The sequence below is a fragment of the Oncorhynchus keta genome, chromosome 30, assembly GCF_023373465.1.
Source record: "Oncorhynchus keta strain PuntledgeMale-10-30-2019 chromosome 30, Oket_V2, whole genome shotgun sequence".
NCBI lineage: Eukaryota > Metazoa > Chordata > Actinopteri > Salmoniformes > Salmonidae > Oncorhynchus > Oncorhynchus keta.
In genome coordinates this window covers 37,108,128-37,131,298 of record NC_068450.1, presented here as the reverse complement: position 1 = coordinate 37,131,298, position 23,171 = coordinate 37,108,128, and the positions used below count along the sequence as shown (strand labels likewise).

At 44.5% G+C, this 23,171-nt stretch overlaps 2 protein-coding genes across 2 annotated transcripts in view; both read left to right on the top strand.

The window, feature by feature from the left end:
* Window positions 1-3,187: 3,187 nt before the first annotated feature.
* LOC118363489 (neuronal acetylcholine receptor subunit non-alpha-3) lies at window positions 3,188-14,994 on the top strand. Its single transcript, XM_035744398.2, has 6 exons — window positions 3,188-3,501; window positions 4,851-4,996; window positions 11,876-11,920; window positions 12,162-12,271; window positions 12,720-13,626; window positions 13,752-14,994. Exons 1-6 carry the CDS (start codon window positions 3,423-3,425, stop codon window positions 13,908-13,910), a joined length of 1,446 nt encoding a protein of 481 aa, XP_035600291.1. The 5' UTR covers window positions 3,188-3,422; the 3' UTR covers window positions 13,911-14,994.
* A 3,471-nt stretch (window positions 14,995-18,465) lies between these two features.
* LOC118363490 (neuronal acetylcholine receptor subunit alpha-7-like) overlaps window positions 18,466-23,171 on the top strand; it is a 68,967-nt gene continuing 64,261 nt past the window's right edge. Inside the window, exons 1-2 of the mRNA XM_035744399.2 lie at window positions 18,466-18,543; window positions 18,742-18,894. Coding sequence (XP_035600292.2) covers window positions 18,825-18,894 — 70 coding nt within the window. The 5' untranslated portion in view covers window positions 18,466-18,543; window positions 18,742-18,824. The remainder of the gene's footprint in view (window positions 18,544-18,741; window positions 18,895-23,171) is intronic.

The window sequence follows — 23,171 nt, the reverse complement described above, 5'->3', positions numbered from 1 at the left end:
TTTCCAACGTGTCAGGTAATTATCTTTTTGTTTTCTCATGATTTGGTTGGGTCTCATTGCTCTCTCTGTGTATATCTCTCCGTCTCCCCGTCTGTCTCTCTCTCTCTGAGGAGGTTGGCACTTCGCCGTGCCCCTCGGGGTACCACCAGTAGGAGCTGAGGTTGGCGCTGCGTCTAGGCGCTCTTGTTCACCCAATTATGCCACGCTAATCCCGACGCTCTGCCCAGTTCTCTCACAAGTGCATGCACACACACGCCCCAGCTCTCCCACCTGGTGGTCACTCTGTGCCTCTACTGGTTGTTCTCTCGCACTGTGAAACACCTTGTGCTGACATTCAGTCATGGTGATGTGCTGCTCACACTCACACTCACTGGCTCCGGCACATAAAGTGACTAGGCAACAGGACAGATAATAAACAGTAACAGCAGTGTATGTGATGAGTCAAAAGAGATTCGTGCAAAAAGGGTCAATGGGGATGTAACTTACTATTTAGCAGTCTTATAGCTTGGGGGTAGAAGCTGTTCAGCGTCCTGTTGGTTCCATACCTGGTGCATGGTACCACTTGCCATGCAGTAGCAGAGAGAACAGTCTATTACTTGGGTGGCTGGGGTCTTTGACCATTTTTAGGGCCTTCCTGTACCGGGCCTGTACACAATACTCTTTGTAGCGCCTTGCGGTCGGATGCCAAACAGTTGCCATACCAAGTGGTGATGCAGCCAGTCAATATACTCTCAATGGTGCAGCTGTAGAACCTTTTGAAGATCTGAGGGCCCATGCCAAATATTTTCAACCTCCTGAGGGGGAAGAGGCGTTGTTGTGCCCTCTTCACGACTGTGTTGATGTGTGTGGACCATGATAGATCCTTAGTGATGTGGACACAGAGGAACTTGAAGCTCTCGACCTGTTCCAGAACAGCTCCATCGATGTGGATGGGGGTGTGCTCGGCCCTCCGTTTCCTGTAGTCCACGATCACCTCCTTTGTCTTGCTGACGTTGAGGGAGAGGTTGTTGTCCTGGCACCACAATGCCAGGTCTCTGACCTCCTCCCTATAGGCTGTCTCATCGTTGTCGGTGATCAGGCCTACCACTGTTGTGTCGTCTACAAACTTAATGATGGTGTTGGAGTCGTGCGTGGCCATGCAATCGTGGGTGAACAGGGAGTACAGGAGGGGACTAAGCACGCACCCCTGAGGGGCCCACGTGTTGAGGGTCAGTGTGGTCTATGTGTTGTTGCCTACCCTTACCACCTGGGCATAATGGTGTTGAACACTAAGCTGTAGTCAATGAACAGCATTCTCGCATAGGTGTTCCTTTTGTCCAGGTGGGAAAGGGCCGTGTGGAGTACAATAGAGATTGCGTCATCTGTGGATCTGTTGGGATGGTTTGTGAATTGAAAGTGGGTACAGCTTTCTGGGAAGATGGTGTTGATGTGAGCCATGACCAGTCTTTCAAAGCATTTCAGGGCTAAAGATGTGAGTGTTACAGTGCGATAGTCATTTAGTCAGGTTACCTTGGAATTCTTGGGCTGAGATGGAGAGAGAAAATGAAATTAAAATAGAATAGTCTGTACTCAGCCACACGAGAGAGAGAGAGAGAGAGAGAGAGAGAGAGAGAGAGAGAGAGAGAGAGAGAGAGAGAGAGAGAGAGAGAGAGAGAGAGAGAGAGAGAGAGAGAGAGAGAGAGAGAGAGAGAGAGAGAGAGAGAGAGAGAAAACACACTGATTAATCTCCCAGAGAGAGAGAGAGTGAGGGAAAGAGAGGGGGGTGGAACCAAATGAGAGGCAGAAAGACAAAGAAAAACAGAGGAACTGGATAAGAGCCAGACAGACAAAGACAAGAGAATATTACTGGACAAAGCAAAGGATGTTGACACAGCCCAGCTAGAGAGATAGACACACGCACACACATACTGTAGATGGCATATTAAATGGCATATTATATTTAAGCAATAAGGCCCGAGGGGGTGTGGTATATGGCCAATATACCACGGCTAAGGGCTGTTCTTATGCACGGCGCAACACATAAGAAAAAACCCGGAGGTGCCTTATTTCTATTATAAACATAATTAGAGCACCCGTGGTATACGTTCTTATATCATGGCTGTCAGCCAATCAGCATTTAGGGCTCAAACCACCCAGTTCCTAAGATATGATATATTAGATTCCACAGCAGCAGGATATGGTGTGGTGTAAGGTTAGAGCTCACGGGCTTGGTTCATGACCCAGAGAGGGTGCTGGATCAGCAGTGTGTTTGGTTGGGCCACGTCAAGCAGGCCCTGTCAGGGGCTATCAGAGTCTGTGTGTGGTGACACATGATAGAGTCAGAACTCTGAGACAGTATCTGAGACTCCAACTCAGAACTCTGAGGCTGACTAACTGATGGAAAATGACAGGGTGAACATCAACATAGAAAAACAGTCTCAGAGAGAGAGAGAGAAACAGACAGAGAGAGGGAGACAGAGAGAGAGACAGAGAGAGAGAGGTTTGGGAGATATATATATATATATATTTGAGAGAGAGAGAGTGAGAGGGGGGGGGAGAGATATTTGAGAGAGGGAGTGAGAGAGAGAGAGAGTGATGTGCTATCTCTAGTGATGTGCCATGTCAGCATTAGGTCAGAAGAAGATTTAGTTTAGTTTCATAAAGCACAGAGTCAGCCATCCTTCCCTCTTCCCCCCTTCTCATAGTAAAGGACTCCCTCTCTAAGTAGGATATCAATAGAGGTGAGGGTCTAGCACCACTCACTTTCCTCTTTGAGGACAGGCTGATGCTAAAACCTTTTATGGGGATCGCTTAGGATGAAGAACTGGTAAGACTTTTTGTATCATATATTTTATCAACTGAAAGGGAATCATCTGCTGACATCCATCCCGACTTCACTGCTTTAAGCGCGCCCTCGTGGACAGTCCGTGCCCTGCACGTGGACTTTCAACAGACATGAACCTCTTCGTCTTTCAAACTGCTGCGATATATTAGGCTACCAAGCCATCTCCCAGTGTCTCAGAAGATCATTACAACAACAGCTAAACTTGAATAGTTTAAACTACGTGCTACCGTTTCCCCTCAGGTGCGCATGCACGCACGGTCATCTGCCAGGTGCTGTGGATCCTTAGCTGTTCCTCTGATTGGTTTAGGATCCTGTTTAAACCCCATTCAAACTCCCGCTCTGCTCCCTCCTCTTTGTCACCGCGCCACACGCTGGAGAGATGTGCAGAACAGCCGCCGGTGCCAGTCCTCCACGCAACTGGAGTTTTGTTCACGGGGAGCTCAGTGGAAGGCTCGTTTTTAATATTAGATAGGGTTTATTTTTCCATTGTCAGCGTTGCTAACGGAATTATGAGACTTGTTCATTGCTACGGGGGCTCTCGATAAGTTGTATGTCTTTAATGCATGATATTAGTGTATAAGAAGCCTCTACAGAGCGGATGAGAATCATCATGAATTTGCCGGTATCTGTGCTTGTCCTTTCGGCGATGTGTGCGTTTTGTCTCGGCACCATCCCCGGTAAGTACAGGAACTGGAACAATTGCATGTCTTGTACGATAAGTAGGGTGAGTTATAAATGTGTGGTGCTTGCGAGGGATAGCCTATATGGAACTGAAAAGTGCACTAGGTTAGGATGGAAATAAAGGTTCCTCTATCCAAGTCACGGGGGGAGCATAACACATCTGGCCTTACATCCAAGTTACATTATGACCTTTCTCGAGATTCCAATTACTCATATTCCATCTGACAAACTGGAAGCATTAGCTGCGCGCCTGTTTCTCCAAGCAACCAGAATCAATCTCCGGAGGACGCTCGCGCGGGTCTGGTTCAGTTTCTGCTGACAGTCAGAACCGGTCGACGGGAAGCAGTGACAGACACGGTGTCAGGTGACAGTGTCTGTCTCCCCTTCTCTTTCTGAAACTAACGTTCATAATATCTTTTGAATTATTGAAGGGTAATTTCCATTTGTCAGTAACACCCCAAGGCTATTGGTAAACGATTGGTATATATGGGTGAAGGTTATGTTGAAGTTGGCAATATCTAAGTAGAGGGTTGCATTTTATTTCTAATGTAATACAGTTTTGATTCCTGGAAGGAAATGATGTTAAGGCTGACAGAATGGGAGCCGGAGGGTAGATTCGCTCTAGCTGCAGGTTATTGGGCACATCCACACCCACACATTTTAAACACTTTTTTTAATCCACCAATCATATTTTTCAAAAAAAGGATCTACTATTTCAAAGGTCCCTGTATGCACTGCCCTCGAGGGTACTGCGAGCACCTCCGTCTCCAAACAGCTAGGCTGCCCAGGACAGCTGAAACAGAGCGGAACCTAGCCAATTGCTTTGCCCTAGTTTTTGTCAGGCCCTGCAATCTGGAGGCCACGGTCAAGCCTGTGGCTGAGACTGCCGAATATCAGCACCACCAGCTTGCACCTACACCGAGGCTGTCCAAGTGTCCGAAGCATACAGAAAGCCAGGGAGGGATAAACCGAGACCACAAAAAACACATCCTTTCAGCTACACACCTGGAGGAGATTCAGAGGAGTTTCAAGTCCTTTGAGAACCAGCCACAGGCTGCCGTGTTGCAGTGTCTGTGTCCCACTAGCCTCCTGTCTGGCTCTCTGCTCCACCCCAAATCCTGTGTCATTGTTCAGCTGTTTGTTCATACTCTGATTCGTATTACTCAACCCCTTCTCATGCAACCCCAGTAAACACCATCTAAACTTAGACACCTTTTGGTCTGTGACGCTTAAACATTTTATATTCAAAATAGTTGTTTAATTGACATTGAGCTTTCTCTCTTCTCTCAGCCCATTTAAACTCTCTCTCTTTTCCCCTTCCCCCCCCTTCCTCTCCCATCCCCAGGTGAGTTTGGCTCTCTGGCTGAGATGGAGGACCTCCTGTTAAGGAACCTGTTCCAGGGGTACCAGCGCTGGGTCCGGCCCATCCAGCACGCCAACGACACGGTCACAGTACGCTTTGGACTCAAGATCTCACAGCTGGTGGACGTGGTGAGGATGCCGTATGCATGCATAGGCACGAACGCACACACGCTAAACGCGCACCGCGGCGAAAGACCTTGCCATATAAAGATACGGTAAAAGACATGGACGTCTCAAAATACCTTGTCTGAATTGCTTGAGCCACGTAGTTCTTGTAATTCTGACCCTGTCCATGTTGCTCAAACAAGTAATGCTGAAAGAAAATAATCTTACAAACCACAGTGGAACAACTCCACTCCTGAGCTGACCAAGGTCCTGAAATAAAGCTGGTGGCCTCAGTGGGACTTCTATCTAGCCTTTTCTCTCCTTTTATGAAACTCTCGGGAACACGCTCTTGTCCAACAGAGCTTTACACTTTTCAGGGCCTGATTTGATCAGGTGAGCTGGTTTAGCTCTTCTGTCAAAGAACACAAGCAGCCAATAGAACAGTCCCATTCATGTTCTTAAATGTGAACCTTGCTTAAACAAACAGCAGGGTACACATCTCTCGCTCTCTGAGGGGAGATGCCTGTGGCATGTATGTAATTGTTTAAACTCAAAAAGAGAGGTTGTAAATACTAACTGATATCATACCAAATAATGAGAATGAAAGAATATAGGAAAGGGGGGGGTGAGCTGAAGCACGGGAGTAGGAGGGATAGGAAGAGAGGTGAATCACAGGAGAAAGCGATAGAGAGAAGTGCTCTGCTTCAGTCTGATAAGTGGTGCCAGTGTTGCTAGCCGTCTGTCCTGTATTAGGTTACAGTCCACCTCTGGACTATGTAAATTAAAATCTTCCATGTCATGTCATCTTGCACCAAATGATCCTAAAAGAAACTCTGAAATGGAAAGATAGAATATTCACATGAAAATCTGTCACCAATTGCATGGAAACATATACAGTGGGGCAAAAAAGTATTTAGTCAGCCACCAATTGTGCAGGTTCTCCCACTTAAAAAGATGAGGGGCCTGTAATTTTCATCATAGGTACACTTCAACTATGACAGACAAAATGAGAGAAAAATAATCCAGAAAATCACATTGTTGGATTTTTTATTAATTTATTTGCAAATTATGGTGGAAAATAAGTATTTGGTCAACTAACTTCTTCTTTTAAGAGGCTCCTCTGTCCTCCACTCGTTACCTGTATTAATGGCACCTGTTTGAACTTGTTATCAGTATAAAAGACACCTGTCCACAACCTCAAACAGTCACACTCCAAACTCCACTATGCCCAAGACCAAAGAGCTGTCAAAGGACACCAGAAACAAAATTGTAGACCTGCACCAGGCTGGGAAGACTGAATCTGCAATAGGTAAGCAGCTTAGTTTGAAGAAATCAACTGTGGGAGCAATTATTAGGAAATGGAAGACATACAAGACCACTGATAATCTCCCTCGATCTGGGGCTCCATGCAAGATCTCCCCCCGTGGGGTCAAAATGATCACAAGAACGGTGAGCAAAAATCCCAGAACCACACGGTGGGACCTAGTGAATGACCTGCAGAGAGCTGGGACCAAAGTAACAAAGCCTACCATCAAACACACTACGCCGCCAGGGACTCAAATCCTGCAGTGCCAGACGTGTCCCCCTGCTTAAGCCAGTACATGTCCAGGCCCGTCTGAAGTTTGCTAGAGAGCATTTGGATGATCCAGAAGAAGATTGGGAGAATGTCATATGGTCTGATGAAACCAAAATATAACTTTTTGGTAAAAACTCAACTCGTCGTGTTTGGAGGACAAAGAATGCTGAGTTGCATCCAAATAACACCATACCTACTGTGAAGCATGGGGGTGGAATCATCATGCTTGGGGCTGTTTTTCTGCAAAGGGACCAGGACGAATGAAGGAAAGAATGAATGGGGCCATGTATCATGAGATTTTGAGTGAAAACCTCCTTCCATCAGCAAGGGCATTGAAGATGAAACGTGGCTGGGTCTTTCAGCATGACAATGATCCCAAACACACCGCCCGGGCAACGAAGGAGTGTCTTCGTAAGAAGCATTTCAAGGTCCTGGAGTGGCCTAGCCTGTCTTCAGATCTCAACCCCACAGAAAATCTTTGGAGGGAGTTGAAAGTCCGTGTTGCCCAGCAACAGCCCCAAAACGTCACTGCTCTAGAGGAGATCTGCATATAGGAATGGGCCAAAATACCAGCAACAGTGTGTGAAAACCTTGTGAAGACTTGACCTCTGTCATTGCCAACAAAGGGTATATAACAAAGTATTTGAGATCAACTTTTGTTATTGACCAAATACTTATTTTCCACCATAATTTGCAAATAAATTCATAAAAAAATCCAACAATGTGATTTTCTGGATTATTTTTCTCTCATTTTGTCTGTCATAGTTGAAGTGTACCTATGATGAAAATTACAGGTCTCTCATCTTTTTAAGTGGGAGAACTTGCACAATTGGTGGCTGACTAAATACTTTTTTGCCCCACTGTAGCTATAGACACGCAAATGCGTTAGTCCAGTGTCACTTTGATTATGGTTCACTAGCATCCTCAAACATCTAAAGAATAAGCCAACCTTGTAAGAATTAAACTTAAACTCCCCCCTCATACTCATCTGGAGGTTGAGGGTTTTTTGTCTCAGGGACTTACTTCCATTGTGGTCCCTATGTTTTCCATAAGTACATACAGTTGAAGTCAGAAGTTTCCATACACTTAGGTTGGAGTCATTAACTAGTTTTTCAACCACTCCACAAATTTCTTGTTAACAAACTATAGTGTTGGCATGTCTGTTAGGACATCTCTTTTGTGCATGACAAAAGTCATTTTTCCAACAATTGTTTACAGAACGATTATTTCACTTATAATTCATTATCACAATTCCAGTAGGCCAGAAATTTACATACACTAAGTGGGCTGTGCCTTTAAACAGCTTGGAAAATTCCAGAAAATAATGTAATGGCTTTAGAAGCTTCTGATACGCTAAATTACATAACTTGAGTCAATTGGAGGTGTACCTGTAGATGTATTTCAAGGCCTACCTTCAAACTCAGTGCCTCTTTGCTTGACATCATGGGAAAATCAAAAGAAATCAGCCAAGACTTCAGAGAAACAATTGTAGACCTCCACAAGTCTGGGTCATCCTTGGGAGCAATTTCCAAATGCCTGAAGGTACCACGTTCATCTGTACAAACAATAGTACGCAAGTATAAACACCATGGGACCACGCAGCCGTCATACCGCTCAGGAAGGAGACGCGTTCTGTCTCCTAGAGATGAACATACTTTGGTGTGAAAAGTGCAAATCAATCCCAGAACAACATCGAAGGACCTTGTGAAGATGCTGGAGGAAACTGGTACAATAGTATTTATATCCACAGTAAAACGAGTCCTACATCGACATAACCTGAAAGGCCTCTCAGCAAGGAAGAAGACACTGCTCCAAAACCGCCATTAAAAAAAGCCAGACTACGGTTTGCAACTGCACATGGGGACAAAGATTGTACTTTTTGGAGAAATGTCTTCTGGTCTGATGAAACAAAAATATAACTGTTTGTCCATAATGACCATCGTTATGTTTGGAGGAAAAAGGGGGAGGCAACATCTCAAGACATCAGTCAGGAAGTTAAAGCTTGGTCGCAAATGGGTCTTCCAAATGGACAATGACCCCAAGCATACTTCCAAAGTTGTGGCAAAATGGCTTGAGGACAACAAAGTAAAGGTATTGGAGTGGCCATCACAAAGCCCTGACCTCAATCCTATAGAAAATGTGTGGGCAGAACTGAAAAGGCGTGTCCTAAAAACCTGACTCAGTTACACCAGCTCTGTCAGGAGGAATGGGACAAAATTCACCCAACTTATTGTGGGAAGCTTGTGGAAGGCTACCCAAAACGTTTGACCCAAGTTAAACAATTTTAAAGGCAATGCTACCAAGTACTACCTGAGTGTATGTAAATTTTCGACCCACTGGGAATGTGATGAAAGAAATAAAAGCTGAAATAAATAATTCTCTATTAATTCTGACATTTCACAGTCTTAAAATAAAGTGGTGATCCTAACTGACCTAAAACAGGGAATTTTTAGTCGGATTAAATGTCAGGAATTGTGAAAAACTGAGTTGTTTGCAAACTGATATGTGACAAATCTTAATAACAAAAAAAGCTACAAATTTGGGTCTCAAAATAGGTGTCACTCTGCCCCTCCTGCCCTGAACGACGGGTCGCCACTGCCCGCAATAGGGCCAGAGGCAGAGAATCCCAGTGGAGAAAGGGGAGCCGGCCAGGAAGAGACAGCAAGCAGCACTGCCTTGTCGTTCACCTTCGCACCCCTGGACCAGACTGCACTCAATCATTGAACCTACTGAAGAGATGAGTCTTCAGTAAAGACTTAAAGGTCGATACCGAGTCTGCGTCTCTCACATGTATAGGCAGACCACTCCATAAAAATGTATCTCTATAGGATAAAGCCCAACATTTGGTGGACCATAGCGTATGTGTAAGTGTGTACGACAGGATCAAATCAGAGAGATGGATAAGAGCAAGTCAATGTAATGCCTTGTAGGTTAGCAGTAAAACCTTAATCAGCCCTAGTCTTAACAGGAAGCCAGTGTAGAGTGGCTAGCACTGGAGGTTTCAAGGCAACATCCTAGCAGCCGTATTTAGCACTAACTGAAATTGATTTAGTGCTTTATCCGGGCAGCCGTCAAGCAAAGAATTGTAGTATTCTAATCTAGAAGTGACAAAAGCATGGATTTGCTTTTCTACATCATTTTTAGACAAAATGTTTCAGATTTTTTGCATTGTTACGAAGATGGAAGAAAGCTGCCTTTGAAATATTCTTGATATGTTTGTCAAAAGCGAAGTCAGGGTCCAGAGTACCACCGAGGTCTTTCACAGTTTAATTTGAGACGACTGTACAACCATCAAGATTAATTGTCAGATCAAACAGATCTCTTTGTTTCTTGACCTAGACCTAGCATCTCTGTTTGCTCTGAGTTTAAAAGTAAACCATTTTCTGCCATTCACTTCCTTTATCTGAAACAGGCTTCCAGGACAAGCAATTTTGAGGCTTCACCATGTCTCATCAAAATGTACATGTGTGTCATTCACAAAGCAGTGAAAGTTTACTTTTTTCCCCCGAATGACATCAAGAGGTAGAATATATATATATATATATAGTGAAAACAATAGTGGTCCTGAAACGGAAACGTGAGGAACACCCGACACTTACATCCAGAGACAAACATATCTTTCCGACAGAAGATCTAAACCAGGCAATAATTTGTCTCTCCAAAGAATGTGGTGATTGATGGTGTCAAATGGTACTAAGGTCTAGGAGCACGAGGACAGATGCATTAAAAGGTAATTTACCCTCTTCATGAGTTCAGTTTTATGATGGGGTCTCAAACCAGAATGAAGCTGTTCATATACATTATTTGTCTTCAGGAGGCAGTGAGTTGCTGCACAACAGCTTTTTCAAAATGGAATGGATGATTTGATATAGGCTAATAGTTTTTTTAAACATTTTTATTTTACAAACTGATATGTGACATGTGTTAATGCCAAAATAACAGGCAACGACAAAAACATTTGCAAAAAATGTGGGGCTCAAAACAGGTGGGGCTCTGCCTCTCCTGCCCTGAATGACAGGTCGCAACTGCCCGTAAGCTGCGCAACAACTTTGAAAAGAAATTGCGTGAAGTGGGGGATTCGTTATAGGCCAATAGTAAAAAAAAAAAAAAAAAGATTTTCCGGGTCAAGATTAGTCTTTTTCAAGAGAAGCTTTAATACTGCCACTTTTTTTAGTGAGTTTGGTACACATCCGGAGGATAGAGAGCCATTTATGTTCAACATAGGAGGGCCAAGCACAGGAAGTAGCTCTTTCAGTAGTTTAGTTGGATTAGGGTCCAGTATGCAGCTGACTATTTTTGACTGTATCAAGAGATATAGGATTAAAAAACTTGAGTGTCTCCATTGATTCTAGGCCCTGGCAGTTCTGTGCAGCTTCAGGACAACAGCGTTTTGGCGGAATTCTCAGATTCAAAGAGGAATCTGTAATTTTGCTTTCTAATGATCATAATCTTTTCATCTAAGAATTTCATGAATTCATCACTGCTGAAGTAAAAAGCCATCCTCTCTTGGAATGCTGCTTTTTAGTTAGCTTTGGGACAGTATCAAAAATATGTCGGCTTCTTATTCTCATTAGGCTGGAAAAATAGGCTGATCGAGTAGCTGTGAGGGCCCTTCAATATTGCACGGTACTGTCTTTCCAAGCTAGTCAGAAGAATTCCAGTTTGGTGGAGAGGTTATGGATATACAGTCAGTGTCCAGATTTCAGTTCCAATTTAGCCCATCTGAACAGTAGGCTACAGTTCCCTTGACGTGCCATAGGCCTACAGTATGTGAAGTCCCCATCTTGTGACTGGCATTTTGTGTAGCGCCTCACAATCGTCACATAACAGGCACTGCTATCCTCCCTCTTTTACCACGTCACCGGATCTTTCTAAAACATTACTTTTCGGGCCCTTTATTTTCAACTCTCCATTACGCAGAGTTTTCTCCTAATGATTTCAACTCTGACTCTTGTCCTTTTTGAATCCGTGGATTGATGTTAACGTTTTATGCCCGTTCCCAAAAGCATTTGGCGATTGGCGTGTTGGCTATTTGACGACCGTATGGCTTGGCCCTAAACGCTTAGGCTTTATGCTCTAATACCAGACTGAAATAAAAGGCAGAACCTTCATGTAGCCTATCAGTATAAATTGCACAAGAGTGATACATTTAGAAATGGTTTAAGGTGTAATCATGACATAGTGTAAAAAGGAAATGGAACAGACAGCAACATTTGATTCCATTTGAAATGACATCCGATACACATTTCTAACCTGGATGTCTCCTCTCCTCTGCTCCACTCTACATGACCTCTCTTTCTCTCTCGCTCTCACATACACACACACAGGATGAGAAGAACCAGCTGATGACCACTAATGTGTGGCTGTGGCAGGTGAGGAGAAGTGTGTGTGTGTGTGTGTGTGTGTGTGTGTGTGTGTGTGTGTGTGTGTGTGTGTGTGTGTGTGTGTGTGTGTGTGTGTGTGTGTGTGTGTGTGTGTGTGTGTGTGTGTGTGTGTGTGTGTGTGTGTGTGTGTGTGTGTGTGTGTGTGTGTGTGTGGCTTGTAAAAGGCATAGAAACTGTTGTCCACAGAAGAGGATAGATGGATAACAATCTGTTTTTTTCCCCTCAACAGGAGTGGATAGATTATAAACTGCGATGGAACCCTGAGGACTATGGTGGGATCACATCGATCAGAGTTCCATCGGAGACCATCTGGTTGCCCGACATTGTGCTCTATGAGAAGTAAGCTCAATGATGATGTCACGTGTTATGAAGGGTTTATTTAGCATAAAGTCTGCAGACAAGACAGTGTAACTTCCACCTATATTCACACTAATAGCCCACATTGATACTCTATATCCTTTTTTGTTTGTTTGATGTATTCCTAAGAAATATATGTTTAATACACACCCTAGAAAGCCAGTATGGAGGTTAGCTCTCAGGCTACAATGAAAGGCGGCCAGTGTGTCGGGGGAAAAAAATATCGGAGTTCAAAAAGTACTTGTACTCAAAACCATGACGAATCACCCAAGGAGGCCGAGATGCAAAAATCATATAATTATATTAATCCATATGCTCAAAAGAATACAAAAAGTGGAAGTGCAAGGTGCTAGTAAAATAAGTTTCGGACTTATACACACCCTAACCATAATATTAACCCTAATCTTACCCCCTGCCTCTCCTCTCCCAGTGCTGACGGGCGGTTCGAGGGCTCCCTGATGACCAAAGCCATCGTTAAGTCCAACGGTAGAATCACGTGGACCCCTCCGGCCAGCTACAAGTCGGCCTGCACCATGGACGTCACCTTCTTCCCCTTCGACAGACAGAACTGCTCCATGAAGTTTGGCTCCTGGACCTACGACGGTAACATGGTGGACATGATCCTGTTAGACGACTATGTCGACAGGAAGGACTTCTTCGACAACGGCGAGTGGGAGATCCTGAACGCCACGGGGGCCAGAGGAAACCGGCGAGACGGGCTGTATTCCTTCCCCTTCATAACGTACTCGTTCATTCTGAAACGTCTCCCGCTGTTCTATACCCTGTTTCTAATTATCCCGTGCCTCGGTCTGTCGTTCCTGACCGTGCTGGTGTTCTATCTGCCGTCGGACGAAGGGGAGAAGCTCTCTCTCTCCACCTCCGTCCTTGTGTCTCTCACTGTGTTCCTCCTGGTCATAGAAGAGATCATCCCGTCTTCCTCCAAGGTCATCCCTCTCATCGGGGAGTACCTCCTCTTCATCATGATCTTCGTCACCCTCTCCATCATCGTCACGGTGTTTGTCATCAACGTGCACCACCGGTCCTCAGCCACCTACCACCCCATGTCCCCCTGGGTTCGCTCCCTCTTCCTTCAGAGGCTACCTCGGATGCTGTGCATGCGGGGTCACACTGACCGGTACCACTACCCCGAGCTGGCGCCGGAGAGTCCTGAGCTGAATCCCCGGTCTGGGGGTCAGAGGAGCAGCGGGGCCCATGGACAGAGTCCTCTGGAGGGGAAGGAAGATGAGAGTCAAGCCTGGGTCACCATGCTGGAGAGAGCTACGTACTCCGTGCGTTACATCAGCTGCCATATACGCAAGGAACACTTTATCAGAGAGGTGGGTCACCATGCTATATGTTTTAATCAACGTGATATGTAGTGTAATGCCATTTATATAATGTAATACTAAGATACTGAATTTGTTCCTCTTTCCCTGATTTTTCCTGTTCTTCCTGTTTTCAGGTGGTCCAGGACTGGAAGTTTGTGGCTCAGGTTCTGGACAGGATCTTCCTGTGGGCCTTCCTCACTGTGTCGGTCCTAGGGACCATCCTGATCTTCACCCCTGCCCTGCAGATATTCCTTAGTACCCCTCCCCAGTCAGGACCCAGCAACCCCCATTAACTCATCACCCCCTCCCCAGTCCAGACCTAGCATCCCCCTCCAACTCGGCACCCAGTCCAGGCCCTCTACCCCTCCTGAATTCCCCAAACTGAGGCCTGGACACCCGACCAACAACTCAACCCTGACCCCCAGTCTTGATCTATAGCCCCCTCTACCTCCAGTTTCTCCTGAGCTTTTCAGCCAACTGGCCATAGTCAGCACAGCCAACCCCCTACGGTGGAGCTATGCCCTGACCTCCCGTACCACACCTTGAGTCAGAATTAGCACATCACCATGCTAGAGCAGTTCTGCTATAGATCTTTTATCCATGTTTACATATTACATGGTCTTTATGACAGAGTTCACTCAATGTACAGAAGATGAATAACAAAGCTAATTAGAAAGGTGTTCAAAATTTGTATCAAAGCCACGATAGTATGTACAGTAATGTAGCATTCTGAAGCACAAAAATTGACTGAAATATTTTGACTTAGTGTAAAATGTGCAGTATATTCTCTGTGGTTACTGTAGATACCAACAACCTACTTAGTTCTTCACATTATACTCCTCAAAACCGTTATCGTCAGACCCAAATATTGTGATCTTAGTTAGTGTAAGTTTGTCTGTGAGTGGAATGGTAGCGGCATCCAGGCCGCTCTGATTGGACGATCAGTGTTCTATTTGTGGTGATTCGGGGCGGCAGGTAGACGAGTGGTTAGAGCAAATCCCCGAGCTGACAAGGTAAAAATCTGGCGTTCTGCCCCTGAACAAGGCAGTTAACCCACTGTTCCTAGGCCATAATTGAAATAGGAATATGTTCATAACTGACTTACCTAATTAAATAAAAAATACATTTTGGAGGTGTCCTCATTAGCTAGGAATTATTTGAGTTCTGTTTTTTGTTCTGGCTGTTGTGACCTTTGACTTTTATTTCACACTTGTTTGGGCACTCCATCAACTAGTTAATTTAAATGAATTATTATTCAGGTACAATGACTATAGTCCAAAAGAAATCCTCTGTCGATGTCCAGCCACTTTTGTGATTACTGTTATGGAGTATGATGGGTAACACAGTGAAGCAGACTCTACAAACCATCGTTCTGATGTCCTGATGTACATCAAATCATCATAAAGAGATTTTGAATACGGCAAGTTTGTATTTTGTCATGTAGTTTTGAATGTCTATATCCCTTCATTTGGATTCGCTTGGAACTCTGTTTACATAGTCAAATTGTGCAAGAGAGTTGTGCGTGTAGCATTTTATTCCACTAGGTGGCAACCTTGGTAAGACGATTGTCAGCGGTCTCTCTCCTACACGTCAGCAGTCTGTAGGCCTATTGGAGGTGATTATTTATAACAATCCTTTGGTCCTGATTCTTCACTATATGTAGATTTACATGTGATCTCTCACACACTGACACACACTCTTGCATGTGTTCTCATGCACACAAACGCACGTCGCCACACATGCAGACACGCACATGCACAGCCACCATATCGAAAAGCAGACACCTTGCCAGAGTGCATGCAAGACAAACACAATGACATAAAGGGGGGGAAAAAATGAATTCTGTAGGATGCTTCTTTTTAGTTACTGTATAAGTGTCTTTGAGAAGCTGTACAATACTCCCTTCAATTCAGCGAGGAAAGTGTGTGGAACAGTTTCCTCCCAGGTCTAATGCTATACTGACATTGTATACAATATCACATTGAGCTCTTTGTTCTTCCCCTCCTTTCTTCCTCTCCTCCCTGTGTATCTCTTGACCTTTTCACTCTGACTCCTAAGTGTTTGCGAGAGGTCCAACCTTTCCCAGACACCTCATAACTCTGTTACCAATATGAAGATCTATGGTCTTCTTGGCCTGTTTATATCAGGGCAGTCATTGTGGCTCAACAGGGGCTTGTATCAGAACGACTTGTGGGTGTATTTCAGCAGTGTCTTCACTGGGCTAGCTCAAGCGTCTCAGTGTGAATGCTGATTTTTGGATCAGTTTTGCCTTTTAGATCACAAAGAATAAGACTACATGGACATGGGGGACTTGACCCTAGATAATAATATAATAATAATAATATATGCCATTTAGAGACGCTTTTATCCAAAGCGACTTACAGTCATGTGTGCATACATTCTACGTATGGGTGGTCCCGGGATCGAACCCACTACCCTGGCGTTACAAGCGCCATGCTCTACCAACTGAGCTACAGAAGGACCAGAAGGATCAGCACTCCTACTGTGAGATGCATGTTACATACGGCCCCTGGGACCTGTGCTCTATCTATTTGGGAACTGTCCCTGTGGAACCCCTGGTCCCAAACATCAAAGTCACAGAGCCTCAGACACAAACACCAAAACTCACCTGACCCCATTCCATCACATCCTTAAGTTATGAGTGATGTGTCCAGGCCCTGCTAAAGCCAGGGCAATCTCAATGTATTTCTGTGTGGACATATATCTTAGTGTGTGTGTGTGTGTGTGTGTGTGTGTGTGTGTGTGTGTGAACATTATCTGAGCAGATGTCCTGGGCAGTCTGTTAAATTTAAGTAACCACTCATGCATGCAGGGGAGAGTGGACTACACACTAGTCTACTGGAGAGTGGACTACACACTGGTCTACTGGAGAGTGGAATACATGCTAGTCTACTGCATTAAATCCCATTAGTACAGCACATCTCATGTATAAAATATTTTAAAAATTAACATGAGCCAAGCAGCTTTGTCCTCTTTAACTCCATCTCTCAAGCATCCCTCCCTCCCTCATCAGATTAATTTCTCACTCACTGTTTCACTCCCAACCTCCCCTTTCTTTCCACCTCTGTAAAACACCATATCTCTCATTCTCTGACACACACACACACACACACACACACACACACACACACACACACACACACACACACACACACACACACACACACACACACACACACACACACACACACACACACACACGGTGCTTGCTGACTCCTGTGGTCTGTCCTGCTGCCATATCGGATCTCGAGCTCACAGTGGTGCTCCTGCTGGTAAAGACCAGGCCACTGAGTCTCTGTCACTCTGGATATCACCTCCAACAGTGTGAGAGAGCAGAGAGGAGGGGGGCGGGTAGAGAGCAGAGAGGAGGGGGGCGGGTAGAGAGCAGAGAGGAGGGGGGCGGGTAGAGAGCAGAGAGGAGGGGGGCGGGTAGAGAGCGAGAGAGGGGGGGGTAGAGCGAGACAGAAGAGAGAGAGAGAGAGAGAGGGGGTATAGAGAGAAATAGGGAAAAGATTGAAAAGGGAGAAGAAAAAATCTCTCTCACCCTAGCAGCTCAGAGTTCAGAAAATTTCCCCTGTGACAGATCTGTCTACTCTGAGCAGAGTGTGTGTATTATTGCTTATCTCAAAGTGTGTGTTTGTGAGCATTACGTGTTTACTGCTCTCAGTGAAAGGAAAGTCCCCGAGGAGTATGGAAGGGATAAGGCGTGGGAGGCAGTAGCACATTGGGAACAAATTCTCCTGGTGTCTGGTGTGTTAGTGACGCTGAATGAGGAAACACACACACAAACTCGCACACTCAGACACACTTTGTCTCATCCCAAGCGGTGAAATGACAGAGCAAATTTAGACCTGCAAAATAGTTCTAGATTCAGAGGGCGACATGGACACCTCGGCTGTCCCAGACAGGACAGACACGGCGCAGACAGAGACAGCACCACCAAGCACTGGACAGTTCCTGTCTGGCTCTCCCTCTCCCAACCGCTCGCCTATTGTGTGAAACGCGCATGTCAGTGTGCACAAATCAAACCTTCCTGCTGGGATCAAGACAGCCGAACTGTAAAATAGCAAGAACAAACATGTCAATGTTGCTTTTCTTTAGATCGCTTTTTAAAGTAGTCTACACATGGAAATTCCAGTTTGAGAGAGAGAGAGAAGGCAGCGCAATTGGCACGCTTTATTGCGTAGTGTTTCCCCATCACCGTTTATCGGATTATATTCTCGTTTAAATAATTTATGGAATGGAATAAATAGATCAATTGATTACTGTACAAGCCCGGTCAGAGGAAAAAAATAGGATAAACAGACCTAAATGAAGTTAATTAATACTAGAATGGCAAAAATGCATTTTGACGGTTAGCACTAAACAATTACTAACGTAGAGGAGTTCCACCTTTTAGCCCATTCATCTATTATACTTTACTGTCTATGACCTATTCACTCCCCTCCTCTGTTTTTGCTAGCCTATAGGTTACAACTCACTCACAAGAACATTGATGGTCATATTTACTGTAAAACGATAAAAACCAGACTCTGACCTCAACCCTAAGCCCCTTCTGAATCTATAAACTCTTAGCGGGTCTTCACTAGTCGCCACAAAGTATATTTATTCAATTTCTCTTCTTAAAATGTGATTTTAAAAAAAAGTAAACGTTACCTTAGCCCTAACCTTACACTGTTAACCGTATGCCGAACCTTAAATGTTGACCAAAAAGCGAATGTTCGCGTTTTCATGAATTTTGACGAGCCAATTTTTGAGTATGTGGCTGTGGTAAATAGTGGAAAGCCCTCTTAGCCGAGACGACGCGAACCCTGTCGCGCGCGTCGAACAGACCAGAGGAGCAGAGAGTCACGGAAAAGGTAAACGAGCGAAGAGGGACATCCTAACGTCAGCCACAAGTTTGGTGTAAGATTCACATGGTCATCATATCATGTTAACCGACAATTCCGACACCGGGTAGTTGGATTTTTGTTATGCGCTAAATTTATTTCATTACAGCAGACTATGATTTGACAATGTATGAGCATGTGTTTTAAGCAGCGTGCACACGCAAATGTTGTTAACTATATCTACCGCACTCACTCTCACCCTTTCCCAACCAAGTGCTCAAATCCGAGTTGAGCGAGCAATTTCAATCTAGCCGCCAGTGAAGACTCGCGGGACGTCGGATTCCTGTGAACACAAGGATGCGGTGCCGCACGTTTTTTGGACCGTGTTCGATTGGGATCTATCTATGGATGGCGGTCCTTTTCAAAGGTATGGCGGGATCCAGGTCCACTTCTCTCTGTTGAACGATGTTGCATGTCTGTTTGGAGTATGTGGCGTCAATGTATGCTATAACCATGGTAGGCTAGTTACTCTGGTTTGAGTTTTGGGTGGGACACTAGCTTATTAAACTCCACTCGAAGTTCATCCGAAACCTCCTTCACCGTGGAGTGGAGTTTAGTCACCTACGCGGGACACCAAAGCAGGCTAGGTCTAGTTTTTGGTTTTCCAGGTAGTTCTGGGCACAATTTTTTTTACAATTTGAAAGGAAGGAACACAGAAGGGGGAAATGTATATGAAAGGAAAGTGGCTTCTTCTTCTTCTTTAATAAAACCTGTTTGCTTTGATTAAAGCAGAAATACAGTTGTGATGCGGTTTGCTTTGGGAAGAGGCTACAGTGTTGTTGCGTTATTATACTTCATAGTGTCTTTTCCTTACTTGTCACAGTGCAGTCTGTTGTTGGGTAAAGCAAGATTATGTCATCCATTCTAGATAGTAGGAGTTATGTACGATATAATATCATGCATGTGCAGTCCATCATTTTGGAGTTCATGTAAAATAGTTAAATGTGTGTGCGCACGTTGTGCTTATTCATAGGGATAATGTAATTCGTTATTTTTCACTGCCCCGTTCTCCCTCCCCACCCCAGTGGTGGATTTACCATTAAGCAGAAGAGGAATAATATTAATACAAATAACACTAGTAATATATATTTTGTATAATCATTTCTCTGTTTGAGTCACTCCATGCTCTGCTCGAGTCCCCTCCCCATCAGCAGGTTGGTTCAGCAGCAGCAAAATCAGCAGGAAGCTTAAAAGTTGCAAAGGAAACGCTGAGAGAGTTTTTTGTTTTTTGCCTGGACACTGTGCCCAGGTTAATTAAGACACATTGCTGACAAAAACGGTCCCCCCAAAAAGTAAATTAATCAAAACAGCTGAATAATAATTCATAATAGATCAATTGTTTCTTTCCATACATATATGTAGCTGGTGTGAAATGGCTAGCGAGTTAGCAGTACACGCTAATAACTGTTCAGTCGGTGACGTCACTCGCTCTGAGACCTTGAAGTAGTTCTTTACCTTGCTCTGCAAGGGCCGAGGCTGTTGTGGAGCGATGGGCAACGATGCTTCGTGGGAGGCAGTTACATATGTGTTCAGGGGTTCCTTGTTCGAGCCCAGGTTGAGGAGAGGGGGACAGAATAATTAACTCTGTTACATATATTTCATTTCAATATTAATCCAAGTTTTTCTCATAATAGTATAAACAAGTGTCCTTAATCATCCACAACGGTTCATAATAAAGGACTATTCCACACTAAAGAGTTCACCTGCATTGTTTCACGCGATGTGACTGCATACGTGACTTTCATTGACATTAAGCTGCAGCAACGAGGTGCTTTCAGGACGGGCAGAGAACAAGAAAGAAAGATAATTTCTATGTAAAAATGTTATGTCAATTAAAGCATTTCTTTAGTAAAAAGACAGGTGCTGCTGATAATACTGCCATGGTCATCGAGGCAGAGGACATGTACTGTATGTGTGGCCCATGGCATGTCATACTATTTTTGGCCAGACAGCATCAGATACATGGGCTACATATAGTAATACAGAGGGGCGCTGTTTTGCTCACTCGGATGCTTTCTCCGGTAAGACCGTTTCAGCCACGTGCGAATTGTAGGAACATTGACTGGTGCACTGTTCCGGATGCTGGAATTATTTTGGATGAACGTGCGAAGGTAACCTACATTTTGAAGTGATTTGTTTGACAATCATATGAACACATCGTGACTGGTTGTGTTCATGACATATTTAAAGGTAATACATTTTTACAGTTAAATTACAAGTGTTTACTATAAATCCATGAAAAAAAGGTTTTGTTAGGGGGGACGCTCTGCATGGGGCCTCCAAAACACAATAGCTCAGACACACCAGTAGGGTTGCTGTTCACGTAGCAAAACTGAAGCCGTCAGCAGCTCAGCCTTGTTAAAATACTCCAAACCAGAGGGTGGCAGTAGCGTTGTTTGGCAATGCGCGTCCGTGTGTGTTGCTTATGGTCTAGATTCCAACGTTAGCTAGCTAGCTAGCTGCGCTAATGTTGCTATTTTGTAGAAAGCCAGATGGCCACAGCCAGATAACTACCTAGCAAGATGATGAAGAAACAATTGAATTCACTCTCCATAATCCCATACTGTCAGTGCCAGCCCATAGCCAAATGTTTGGCTATGGGCTGGCATAGCTAGCTAGCTAATGACACTGCACTAATTTGGCAGCTGTTTCATGGAAACTAGCTCATATTTAATTATAATGTCAATACTAGCTACAGTGGTTAGCTAGCTTGGAGGAAGTATTTAGTGTTGTGTGCATTGCGTCTGTGCACTTCGCTAGCTACTATCTCATAGCCGACATTGTATATAAAGTGTGACTGGCTTATCCGTGGATGTACTGAGAAAATGTTCCTTTTTGTTGTCTCCTGTTGGCTCCCCCACGTGGAGGTTTGTGCTCTCTGATTGGCTCAAAGTCATATGGTTGGCAACTGACGAGCATTGCGATTCTACAAGTAGAAAACGGTAGGTTCGTCGCTACCAGGTCAGCACACAGCAGGTACCATTTTTGTTTTAGCGAGAGAAGGAACGGCCTCCGACTGGGATAAGTACCTATTAGCAGTCTATCGGCAGTGATTCATGCATAGGCCTTAGTCCTCCCTTGCCCTTCGATCCCCCTTAACATCCCTGACATCTGAGTCTACCTTATGCACTGTGACGCAGCACTTCACAGGGTTTACAGAGGTTTTTGGCACAGAGGCATCTCTCCAGTGTGTTGCGTGTTACCGTCTCCACGCATTGTTTCAACGTCTCTTTGTGTGTATCAGTACACGGACACTCCCTGTCCTCACCTATCCACTCCACTCACATCACTGGCCAGGGGACCGAGGGAGGGACCGAGGGAGGGAGAGAGAAAGTGACATTTTGAGTGTGTTTAGACAGTGCTTTGGTCTCAAGCAGACTTGTCCTACCATTGCCATTGTCTGATAGACAGACTGGTCTTCTTAACGGTTTGATTTATAATTGACGCAGACTAGCTTTTTCTAGACTTTACACTCCTTACTCCCACTCGGATCGGGCACTCTTGTGCATGAGGCCATGCAATGCATACAGGCAAGTGTTAGTGATCAAATCATTTACACATGAACTTTCAGTAATGGCTGATCTATGTTAATTTACAATACTTTCTGAACGTATTCTATGAGATGCATCTGAAGAGTAAGATGAACTGTGGAGCAATGAAGAGATATTACTTTTACCAATGAAATTCTGCTTTTATTGTTTCTCTCTAAACCTCCCTCTAACCTCACTGGATCGATACAATATGTAGAGTTGCATGGCATCTGTCAATAAATGAATCTGTCTCTGATTCCTATGCAACACCTCACTCTTTCCCCTCTTCTCCCTCTCTTTCACTCACCAGTAACTCCTGAGAGACTGTCTAGCCTATAACTTTCTTTAATCTCTAGTTTATGTCAATTAAACCACTCCTGCCTCATCCTGTGTATTATTGATTGGGTGTTTTCGTGGCTTTAATGAAGTGTTTCTTATGAGTGTAATGATGAGATTTATGTGACTTTAAAAGCGGTCCAGCCAGCCTTTTGGTAAGGAATGCAGTGATGATAGACTCGCGCCCTGTCCAGGGGATGTACTTGTACCTCAAGCTGCCTCGCGCTACATAAGCAGGCGCTTGTGCAAGGCTACTTACACTGTGATTGGCATCCATAGGAGGAAGGCTTACAGTACTGCCCAGTAGCAGCATGGTAAAATACAGCAACTGCTTACATGGTATACATGTATGCTATGAGATATATTTTTCTGTTGCCTTTGAGCCAAAGAGGCTAATGAAGTTTTGGATTTACATAACCAGCCTTGTTTTTTTATCTGTTTAAGAGGTCAAAGTTAATGTATATGAATGTATGTGTAGCAGCTGTGATGGGTCTGTTCTACTGTGGCGTGACATTGGATTAGATTAGGATTAAAGACTAGGGACCTGAGATGGAGGCTGGGTGGGTGGGTCTGACCACAGGAGTATAGATTGTCAACCACTCACGTCATCTCAGTCCAGCCCCTATACCGTCATTACCATGCTAGTTTACCCTAGCCATTCCACATACCCCTAGTTTACCCCCACCATACCCCACTCACACTCTGAGCCCAGTGATGCAGGGTGGGAGAAGGGGTTTCAACAGTAGCAACACTCACACACATGAATTAAGATGAAGAG